The following is a 12363-nucleotide window of genomic DNA, read 5'->3' on the forward strand; positions in this document are numbered from 1 at the left end:
ATGTTTCTTCTAATGGTTTTGCCACATATTTCTTACATCCGAATCAAATAACTTCTCTCAAAGTTTTTACACTTAAGTAAATATAAGTAAATGTAAGATTTTTTGCTTGTATGATATATGTACCTAGATATATCAGTAACACATGCAAAAATGGATGATCGCCTTACCCCTTCGTTACGATGTCTCATCAAAACATTGTGGTCGCACAACCTTTGTTTTTAACTTTTCTTACTACCTAAGTGTTTCTTGTTTATTTTAAGTAGTTCCTCTCGATAACAGTCTTCATATAACATCATATGCGTATTTATTATTCAAATAATATACGAGTACCTAAGTACGTAGGTATTAGCAAATGTTTTTTTTTTGTTATCTGTTGTCAGATAAGAAGGTAGAGTTAGACCGTGAATGCAGCGATAGCCCACGCAGTGCAAGTGTCATTTCAAACATCAAACTCCTATGAAATTATGGCGTATAAATAAGACGCCCCGCGTTGGCTATCAAAGTCGCTACAGACAGACTTTTCTTGGTCTAACTCTACTTATTTTATCAACTACTATTTATTTTCATATATGTAAATAATATGCTGGTTTTGTTTTTGCATTATTTAATTAAACCTATAATTCCTTTATAAGTACCTACAAATGAAAAGAAAGTTGTCTAGAGTCTGTGCGGAAAGAGAAGAGTCGTGGGATTTGAGGGCGCGCCAGTGCTATTTTATGGTTTTTGCTATGCTGACAACACTGGTCACGTGATTATAGTACGACACTAAAGGTCATGATACTTGAATCCCTTTTGTTCCGGTTTTTTACCACGGCTTACTAAACGGAGCCTGGTGGTGGTGTCGGCTCGTCAACTCAATCCTCTGATTTAGCGCAGGCACTAGTTTTCTTTTTAAAACACACTTGTTTTTATGTCTCAGATACTAAAAAGTGACTGCGATTGACAAAACTGCTAAAACTAGTTAAGAATCTGCCCAATACAACTGTAATTTTAGTACCAAACAAGATAGAGTCTCATTTATGTACTGCCTAATCTGTGCATTCCAACAGTTATTTAAACCGGGTAGATCGGGTAGAAATTGGGCAATAGAACTGTAATTTTATCTGGGATATATTTCACCCATTGTAAACTTGACTTGTAATGTATGTGTATGTATATGTGTACATTATTAATAATAAATATGAATATGAATAAAAATAGTGCATAAGTAGGTAGGCCTTATTGGGATATGTCCGGTTCTCTCATCTCACGATATTACGCCGTCAATCACGATACGAAAAGTCACTGCTAAATATGAAATAAAATTTCGTAACTAACATAACCTACAAATAAAGAAATATTTTATTAGAAAAAGTTTCATTCTTTGTAATCGAAGTCTGAATTAAAATATTCAATGTCACTTATGTTTGAGCTAGCTTCAGAACAACCAGGGACACTCATAGAACTATCTTCATCTGAACTGGATGTGCTTGAATCCGGCACGTAGATTACGAATTCTTGCATATCACCTACTTAGCGGTCTTTTATTCGAGATACCGTAGGTACTTTTACACAATCCTGAAAAAGAAATTACATATAAATATGCATAAAATGGCAAGTATCAAGACTATTTGTCGGTTATTTTAAAGATCATGAATGACCTGCATATTAATGAAAATTAATATATTTTGAATGAATATACTTACCGATTATGTACCGGAGACAAGTTACTTAGGGGGTTTATTAAATAGGTAATTATTTAATATTAAATACAACATCAATACCCGCGAATAGCGGAAACACGTTCCGCGATTTTTTGTAAGTCGATAGTCGGCTTTTAGCCGTTTTCTTCCCGCTGACAAAACCGAACAATGTTAAATATAATTTTCCTTGTGGTTTTATGTACGGTTTTATCGTGTTTTGAAAATATTTTATACATAAAACTTGCGGTTTTTGTTAATAAAAATATACATTGACAGAAGTTTGTTTACTTTTTACAAGACAGGTGTCAAAGGTTTGATTGCCATATAAAATTTAAAATGTTAGTTCCCGTTTCTGCCACGACTCTTCTCTTTCCGCACAGACTCTACTATATATGCATTGTCTAAGTCTAAAGCCGACCACTGACTAACAGTCCGCCGGACGATATCGGCCTGTCAGTTAGAACAAAAATTTGACAGTTCCGAACAACTGACAGGAAGATACCGTCCGGCGGACTGTTAGTCAGTGGTCGGCTTAAGGTATGTAAGGTAATAAGATTTTGAGTCAAAGTCATGTCAAAGTTAATATTTACTTTCAGCACCTATTACCAGTACGGGTACCGATTACTATGTTGCATGGGTACGTAGTGGTATTAAATGAGTTCCTGGTAACTGATGTAAGCACAATAATAATGTGAGCGCGTCGGCAACCGCCTTTGCTCCGACACTTAATAGGACACCCGACACCTCTGTAATCCAAAGATAAGCCGCACATTGAGACGATTTATATCGACAGGTCGTCCACATTGTCGTTTGTCGATGGCCGATGGGTCGTTCCTAGTTGGGCGTTTTCAGAAATAAATATTGAAAACCCGATTTTCACAGATCCCGGTGTTTTTGGGTTCTTTCAACTCAGAATCACTAGCATATTCAATTCTGATGATAAAATAAAATGTCCCAAAAATTTGTATGAAAATTGTACATTCCACTACGTCACGCACATACAAGTAAAAAATTTTTTCGTACGTAATAAATACGTAACGAAATGGAATGGACATTTTGGGACATATTTTTTTAATGGTGCGATGGAGAATGCTGTCGATTCTGAGTAGAATGAGTCCAAGAACGTCCAGATGTGAAAGAATCAGGTTTTCAATATTTATTTCTGAAAACGCCCAGTTGCATCCTTATACTTACTATACAGGGTGTTACTGACGATCGGACTTTAAATCCAGGGCTCGATTCTACTCGCTAAACTGAGCTTTTTTTTTTACTTTTTCATTCATTTTGGCTGATTAGATGTCAACGTTTTCTATGCAAATGCCAAAAATTTTTCCCCGATTTTAGAGTTGGTCCCATAGTAAAAGTAGCTCAGTTTAGCGAGTAAAATCAAGCCCTGGAATTAAAGCCCTATGGTCAGACACATACTGTATACTTCATTGAGCAGCGACCCAATATGAATCTTGGTCTCCGACACGAGTACACGCCAGTGGTCTCGTTCCGTGCCATCTCCCGCCAGTTATCCTTCCTCATATGTAGTCGCACCAATAAAAGTCTGCAGCGGATTTGATAGCCCACGCAGTGTAAGTGTTATTTATACGTCATAATTTCATAGAAGTTTGACGTTTAAAATGACACTTGCACTGCGTGGGCTATCAAAATCGCTGCAGACTTTTTACGGTCTAACTCTACATCCTTTTGGTCGGTATGTTTAAAAGCATCTCACATGCCTTTTTAGGGTTCCGTACCCAAAGGGTAAAACGGGACCCTATTACTAAGACTTCGCTGTCCGTCCGTCCGTCCGTCTGTCTGTCACCAGGCTGTATCTCACGAACCGTGATAGCTAGACAGTTGAAATTTGATGTATTTGCGCAGATGATGTATTTCTGTTGCCGCTATAACAACAAATACTAAAAACAGAATAAAATAAAGATTTAAGTGGGGCTCCCATACAGCAAACGTGATTTTTGACCAAAGTTAAGCAACGTCGGGCGTGGTCAGTACTTGGATGGGTGACCGTTTTCTTTTTGCATTTTTTTCCGTTTTTTTTTTTGCTTTATGGTACCCTTCGTGCGCGAGTCCGACTCGCACTTGCCCGGTTTTTTTACACATATACCTACATTTTAAGCCGACCACTGACTAACAGTCCGCCGGACGATATCGGCTGGTCAGTTGTTCGGAACTGTCAAATTTTAGTTCTAACTGACAGGCCGATTTCGTCCGGCGGCCTGTTAGTCAGTGGTTAGTTATCAGCAGATTATGTATATTTATTTATCGAACGTACATTGACATGACATTTATGTAAAATATACCACTTTGAATGTATAGAGGTAGAGGGTTTAAGCACAGGTTCTAAAGAGTAAATATCAGCCCGTATTCAAGAGGAGATAAATATAAACTGTAAACCGGTATTCAATTAGTAAAACTCTTTAAGGTAAATGTACTAGTGCTCGACATGCTAATGCCCAATAGACGACGCCTTGCTGTCACCTCTATTCACAATGACTTAAGTTTCAAGATGATTGTACTGGGACCGCGTCGAGCACCAGGAGGCCGATTTTTGAAATTCGACCACTCGATTTCGTGTATTTCGTTAAATGATATCTCCACTACTAGGCGTTTAAATTCTACTAATAGAATTGAAATCAAGTGGTCAATACCACTAGATTCCAAATTTCGATCGTTCGTATTTCAAAAATTAGCAATTCGCCGTTTTCCACCGATTCTCGAGTGATGAAATCGAGCGACCGAAATTCAAAAATCGGCCCCCAGTACGTTTACTTTATATGTGACGTTATCTATGAAAAGGGACCTTATTGTCGATGGCGCTTACGCCATTGCTAACGATGTTCCGATATAAATACAACGCCGCGCGACGCTGTGCGGCGTATGCGCCATCGACAATAAGGTCCCTTTTCATAGATAATGCCCCATATCATTTTTACAAGGTTTTGGCAATGAGCAGATTTACTCTCCGACGGTTTGACTGTAGATACCTAATTCAATAATTATTTTTCAATGCCGACTATAATCTACCGATTTTTTTATTGAAAGTACGTCGAGCTCACGCGTTCGCGCAGGCAACTCGCGCGTGGTAGTAAATTATATTTTATGAACGTAGCCATGTGCGCAGCGTCCGTCGACGGCGGGGCACGGGAAGCGGCGCGGACGGATCCGACCGGCTCTGACTGCAACTGACTAAGTACATGATTTAACGGAAAACAGAACATACCTACTGCAAATGATTAAGTTTTACATCAAATTGTGAAAACATACTCCATAATGACAACACCAAAAGAGGAAAATGGGGACTACGTTTGAAAGAAAACCAAGCCCTATAGCCTAGCAATATAAAGTAAACCTCATTTTAACGTGGAACCTGCCCACTGACTTTTAGAGTTTAATCACTTCATTCAGCGCCTTCCTCCTCCTTTACCCTCTTTATATTAGAATTGGTTACAGGATTAACAAATTCCAATTTTCTTTAGAATACTCTCTTCTAATTAGATATAACATAATATCCTATAAGATAGGTAGTACCCTAGTAGCTACATTGATCTGAAAAGGGTTAAACTGATTAGATACTACATCAGAGTGTAGTATCTGACGGCTGTACACATAAATTACTGAACATGGTCTTGAATGCCTCAATAATAGTACGTAACTATTTAACAAAAGGAAATTAAATATATATAGTCAGACCGTAAAAAGTCTTCAGCGATTTTGGTAGCCCACGCAGTGCTAGTCTGCTAGTGTCATTTTAAACGTCAAACTTCTATGAAATTATGACGTAAGTAGGTATATAACATAACACTTACACTGCGTGGGCTATCAAATCCGCTGCAGACTTTGTTTGGTGCTACTATACAATATGTATTACCTAGTTAACAGTGTGACTTTATTTTCAGAAATGTTTTTTTGTCAAAACATCGAACGTCGGAAACTTAATTATCGATCAGGCAAGTATAAAGTTAATAAAATATACATGCAGGTATATTGCTAACTATGTAAGTAACTACCTGTAATTCCTAATTATTAATAACTAGATTTCTGCCACTTTTGGGTAGGTACAGGTACCTACTTATTAATAATATTTGTGAATGGAAGAAAAAACGAACCAGTTTTTTGTAGATATGATCTACGTTACCGTTTAACCCTTGAGAAGCGGATGTAAATCAAAATAAAGGCCCGGGTCAGCCACATGTTCGACGAAAAAAAGTTGTTGCGTTGCGCGTATATTTAAGAAGGTTATATATATTTATAAAAACTTAGACGTATTTGCAAGCAGAATGTCTTACATGTACCTAGAGCTATAGATTTTGTACTTACTGTAAACATTCTTATACAGTATGCAAGAGTTAAAACGAGTATATAATTTAGTCCATCGCTTTCTACCAATAGCCTAGTAACTAACTTACCTATATTCAGATTCAATCAACTCTCAATAGTGCTTAGTGCCTGGCGGGTGCTGAATCGTTCTTCCTCCCGTGACACGGGCTAGGGCAGCATGCGCTCGGTGTACCCCTCCCGTTACATTAGTCTCATGGCTCCTCTACACGATGGGCCAACGCCAGCCACTCCAAGGGACGCAGCCATGCGGTAGAATGAGATAGCAATATCACTTGTCCCTCTAACGCATAAATGCGTCCCTTGGAGTGGCCGGCGTTGGCCCATAGTGTAGAGGAGCCATCAAAAAGGCATCTACGCATTGACTTCCTCTCCCCACCCGCCTATAATGAGTAGGTATAATGCATAGTGCACCACATAGGTATTGTGAGTTGTATTTTTTTCTGAAAACATAATGTCTTTATAAAACTTCATATCAACACAACGACTCAAATTACTCAATTAAAAGGCCAATTACATTGTACTATACCAAGTACATACTATACATATTTGTATGTACTAGAATTGTACCTATTCTTATTTTAAACTAAGTTATACACGGAACTATTAAAGGTGTTTAAGGCTAAAGCGAAACAAAGGGTAGACTGCGCGGGCATCTCTTTGTTTTCTCTGGCGAGCCATACGCGGCTCTATCAAAATATACAGAGGACCGAAATGTAACCACGCCGCGCCCACACGCTAAGACCGCGGGCCGACCATGTTGTGACGACTCATCATTGTTCAGACAGATTCGTCTAAACTAAGTAATTATACCTATAGGTATCTACTATTTAAGCCTAAGTTCCCACAAATCTAGATAAGCTGATATAGTAGTATACCCTATAATGGACGTGGAACTAGTAATGGGACAAAAAAACATAATTCCTCTAAAATAAGTATCTAAAAGTAGTTTATAAACACTGGCTGTATATTATCATAAATAAGAGCCCTAGAGCTGTTTCAGTTTGAAGTTTCATTAAATTTGGTTGCTTTTTAAGAAATTGGCGTCAACCCAAAAGTTGTCGTGTCACTGAAAAAAAATACCACTACGAATTCTTAACAACTTCGCTAAGTGAGGTGAGTTAATTTATTAAATTTCAATTAATTAATACTTGATGAAAACTAGAATGTGTTTTGTTAATTGCGTTTACCATGAGATAAGGTATACAACACACTATGTTATGACTCCACAGATGTAAAAAAATAGTGGTATTTGGCCCAATCCCATTATAGGAGCTGTAAAACTGCGTACCTCCTATGATGGGACAATTGACAGAAGATGCTTGCCATGCCATAATTTCATGTTTAAACAATACAGAAGTAAAATGTAGTTACGAAATATGTCAATCAGTGGCCTATTTTATAAAGCTACAAGTTACAATTTACAAGCGGAAGTCTCGTTTTAACACAAAGGGTTAAAAATAGACTTCCGCTTGTAAATTGTAACTTGTAGCTTTATAAAATAGGCCACAGGAGGTATTCTCGGACTTCGGATAAATTAATATCGTTTTTCCAAACTTTTATTTAACTTGCCCTGTTAGTTAGAGTTTGACCAGCGAGTGGCTGCACAAAAAAAAAGCGGCAAATTCAAAAAATCTTTAACTGGTAACACGAAGCATAGTGCAAAAAAAGTAATTTGATACTTGGTAATTCATACGTAATTAATTTTTGTTTTGATTAGTGACTGACTGAAGTCTGCAACGTAGCAGACTGTAAATTTAATACAGTAAACAGACTGAGGATATCGTTGCAATGCAATTATAACCCCTGGCTTCTAATTTAGCCCACTTAAAAATTAAAAATATGATTGAATAGTTATCATTATTATCAGAGATACTAAAAAACGAAGGAACGAATTGTTAGTAGACTAATCAGTCAATCATTACAAAAATATGTAGTAAACATAAATATCTTTACTTCAACTGTACAAAAAGTAAGTTATTATATTATCCTAAGATTCCTAAGTTATAGAAAATGATACTTTGTTGTTACAAATAAATTTCAGGACTGACCATTAAACGGCACCCTTTAAATCTCATTTCTTTGGTCGTTGAAGTCAACAACCAAGGCATATGTCATAATATTGAACTTGGTTCTCATATGACATTTATATTTTTGATAGGATTAAAAATTACTTTATTTGTGTTTTATTTTGAAGTTTTGAACTCGGGTTAATTACAGGCGATTATTTATTAAGCATAAATATTTCCCTTGTGCTATTAAAGTAAACCTTCACAAGGGAAATATTTATGCTTCCCGTTGTACTTATAAAGTTAGTAATAATAAAAAGTCACATATTGTATAATGGAGCTGAACTGAAGGTAGGTGAAAGAAAACACAATTTAGTTTCAATCTACTTTTAATATTGTTAGTTTATAAAGAAGGTGCCTATTTATTTAAGAATCATAATCGAAATCGGATTCAAGAAATTCAATTCCTGACAGAGAACTATCACTGTCATTGTCACTTTCCCGAACTTCTATTATGAATGGAGCTAGTTCAGTGTCTGTAATGTTGTCCTTAGACTTGTATTTTCGTTCCACATTTATTAGAGTCTGTGCGGAAAGAGAAGAGTCGTGGGATTTGAGGGCGCGCTAGTGCTATTTTATGGTTTTTGCTATGCTGACAACACTGGTCACGTGATTATAGTACGACACTAAAGGTCATGATACTTGAATCCCTTTTGTTCCGGTTTTTTACCACGGCTTACTAAACGGAGCCTGGTTGTGGTGTCGGCTCGTCAACTCAATCCTCTGATTTAGCGCAGGCACTAGTTTGTGCTAGTATTAATAAAAATAGTGCATAAGTAGGTAGGCCTTATTGGGATATGTCCGGTTCTCTCATCTCACGATATTACGCTGTCAGGCGTCAATCACGATACGAAAAGTCACTGCTAAATATGAAATATAATTTTGTAACTAACATAACTTACAAATAAAAGAATATTTTATTAGAAAAAGTTTTATTCAGAACCTAGTAAACGAACTTACAAATAAAGAAATATTTTATTAGAAAAAGTTTCATTCTTTGAATCGAATTAAAATATTCAATGTCACTTACCTGTGTTGTGTACAATAAAGTGATTACTACTACTACTACTACTACTTATGTTTGAGCTAGCTTCAAAACAACCAGGGACACTCATAGAACTATCTTCATCTGAACTGGATGTGCTTGAATCCGGCACGTAGATTACGAATTCTTGCATATCACCTACTTAGCGGTCTTTTATTCGAGATACCGTAGGTACTTTTACACAATCCTGAAAAAGAAATTACCTATAAATATGCATAAAATGGCAAGTATCAAGACTATTTGTCAGTTATTTTAAAGATCATGAATGACCTGCATATTTATGAAAATTAATATATTTTGAATGAATACACTTACCGATTATGTACCGGAGACAAGTTACTTAGGGGGCTTATTAAATAGGTAATTATGTAATATTAAATACAACATCAATACCCGCGAATAGCGGAAACGCGTTCCGCGACTTTTTGTAAGTCGATGGTCGGCTTTTAGCCGTTTCTTCCCGCTGACAAAACCGAACAATGTTAAATATAATTTTCCTTGTGGTTTTATGTACGGTTTTATCGTGTTTTGAAAATATTTTATACATAAAACTTGCGGTTTTTGTTAATAAAAATATACATTGACAGAAGTTTGTTTACTTTTTACAAGACAGGTGTCAAAGGTTTGATTGCCATATAAAATTTAAAATGTTAGTTCCCGTTTCTGCCACGACTCTTCTCTTTCCGCACAGACTCTACATGGTCTGTACTTTTTTTCCAATCTTCCGGGGTAATCATTGCAAAACATTCTCGGATCAAGTTTTCCGTATCTGAACCCGGTAGCCCCACATTTCTGCTGGCTATTTTTCGCTTTGTGAGGCTCCATATCAACTCAATAGCGTTTAGATCGCAATGGTATGGAGGCAATTTAAGGACCTCATGCCCATGCTGCTTCAATAACTCCTCTGCTGCATATATGGGACCAATTTTATTTTCCTCAACGAGGCACATCAATTCCTCCTTTTTGAAACACTCTTCATATGGGATCTTATTTTCCCTTAGCCATTTTTGAATATCAGCCTTTAAGCTGTGCATGGTTGGAGGCTTATTTATTTGTGTTACATGGTAACTGGCATTGTCCATAACAATTACACTGGGCTCAGTCAAATTTGGGATTAACATTTCTCGTAGCCACTTTAAAAAATTAGAACTGTTCATGTCATCATGATAGTCAGCTGCTTTGGATTTTGTGCTAAAAACAAGCAAAGCATTGGGCACAAATCCTTGCTCTGATCCAGCATGCACTATAATATGCCGCTTACCCGAGGAAATTTTTTCAACTAAACCGGAAGTTGAAGGCCCTTGCCATGACTTCTTCGGTCTGTAATTTTGATGGACATATGGCTCATCAAGATACACAATATTTTTTCCTTCTTCCCGTTTTTTATGTATAGCTCTAAGAAACCTTTGCCTCCACCCAGATATTTCAAACTTTTCCATGAGGATGGAGCGCTCTTCTTTATTTTTTTTAAACTCAAATCCGTTCTCGTGTAGTATTTTCCTCAGTGTTTCACAACATCCTGAGAATCCTATAGATTCTTTCAAATCCGCATGTAAGGCTCTTAGAGTAGGTACCTGCTTTTTGACGCAATAAAACTCATTAATTTTATTACGGATGGCTGACACATCAAAATTGTCTAAATTTGACACAGTTGGTGGCCGGGGTCGTTTTTTCCCTGGCGTATTCCATTGGCCTTGGTTAATAGAACCCTCTTTTTTAATTGTGCGTAGTGTACGAATGCTTGCACCTGAAAAAAAAACAGTTTTAACAATAGGAATTTTAACAAAAGAACACTAAAATATTAATAAACCTAGATGTGAAAATATAGATTATTTATATTACCTGTCATAGTAGACACTTTCTCTAAATAACTTGATTCTGATGCGTTATTATCAATAACATTCTTCAGTTCGCTTGCTAGCTTTTGAATAGTTTCTCTAACATTTTCGTCATCTACGCCCGCTGTAATATAAATAAATCATAAGTTTAGTAATACAAACAAATGTTCCTATCTCGTAAATTAAATTTGGTACAAGAAGCATCAACATTGTTTGATAATGACTTACCGGTCGCCTGAATGATTTCGTCCAATATTCGCTTCTTTTCTAGTAATCTCTCATTTTCGTCGTGTCGAACTTGATTATAGTTACAGATTATCTTAAATAACATGCTCCTCACACTGCTTCTAATCGGTTTAGCCATTATAATACGATATAAACTATAAACTTCCGTAACGAATGAACTAACATGAGAATTTGAGAATCTAGGTTATGTGTAAACTCGTTTGACAATATTTTTGACACTTTTGACAGCTAAAATGATTGCCATATATAGAATTCTCTAAAAACGCTTGTGCAGCGACTCGCTGGTCAAACATATGTTTGCAAATAAAAACTCACATAAATGTGACACAAATATCAATATTGTTTGGTAACAGAAGCTGTCAACATTTTGACAGTTGTTTGACACTTTTGACAGATAAAATTGTTGCCATATGAAGAATTCTGTAAAAATGCTTGTGCAGCGACTCGCTGGTCAGACTCTAGTGTGGGTCCAATCTTGGTAGCTGAATTTGAGCCACTTTTCGATTTCCGATTCAGTTGAAATTTTGTGTAAGTACGTAATTAAGTATGCAAATCGGATGATTCTTCTATGTGTGCGTTGGCCCCCGGGAAAAAGTTGCGAGTAATAAAAATAAAAACATTTTTCTACAGCAACATTGCTCCCAACTCTGATTTAAATTATCACGAATTTTATACAATATTAATCATAAAACGGGACTTAAAACGCTTAAAACTTAATTACATGCGATTAAGTTTTATAATGAATATTTGCTTCCAACTGTCTTTATCAATGTTCATAAAATATATGGAGGGTAGGTACGTCTACCCACCATAATAAAAAATATATTTGTCAATGACTCTGTCCAACTGCTGTGGTTAAAGTTCATAACGAAAATTTTATTTATTAACTCTTTAAATAATACATAAAACGTGTACCGCTACGTACCACTTAAGACTGTAAGTCTGTACCTACATGGATTACAGCAATGCACATAGAAAATGTGCTAAATGCGGAGCAACGGCTGTTGAAGCAGCCAGAGTGAAATTTACAACTTTAGTGGGTTCAGAAGGAACCGAGTCGTCATAACGCATCTGGAAAGCGTATTAATTAACCGTGAAGAAATGTATGAATACAAGTTGGAAATCTGTGTAAAATGCCG

General features: G+C 36.4%; 2 protein-coding genes across 2 annotated transcripts in view; both read right to left on the minus strand.

The window, feature by feature from the left end:
• LOC134679259 (uncharacterized) overlaps positions 1–12363 on the minus strand; it is a 452522-nt gene that overhangs the window by 418070 nt on the left and 22089 nt on the right. The window lies entirely within an intron of this gene.
• Positions 7618–11679, minus strand: LOC134678475 (uncharacterized). The gene is made up of 3 exons (XM_063537045.1): positions 11207–11679; positions 10983–11102; positions 7618–10887 (listed from the first exon to the last, which is right to left on the minus strand). The coding sequence occupies exons 1-3, from the start codon at positions 11340–11342 to the stop codon at positions 9791–9793; spliced, it is 1353 nt and encodes a 450-aa protein (XP_063393115.1). The 5' UTR covers positions 11343–11679; the 3' UTR covers positions 7618–9790.

Source organism: Cydia fagiglandana, chromosome Z (assembly GCF_963556715.1).
Source record: "Cydia fagiglandana chromosome Z, ilCydFagi1.1, whole genome shotgun sequence".
NCBI classification, from domain to species: Eukaryota; Metazoa; Arthropoda; class Insecta; order Lepidoptera; family Tortricidae; genus Cydia; species Cydia fagiglandana.

Bases quoted from the DNA above. Each gene is read 5' to 3' on its own strand.
- LOC134678475 (XM_063537045.1), bottom strand. From the start codon at position 11,342: ATGGCTAAACCGATTAGAAGCAGTGTGAGGAGCATGTTATTTAAGATA. The intron at 11,103-11,206 runs GTAAGTCATTAT...TTTATATTACAG, and splicing joins CGAAATCATTCAGGCGACCG to CGGGCGTAGATGACGAAAAT. The intron at 10,888-10,982 runs GTAATATAAATA...TTTTTTTTTCAG, and splicing joins GAAAGTGTCTACTATGACAG to GTGCAAGCATTCGTACACTA.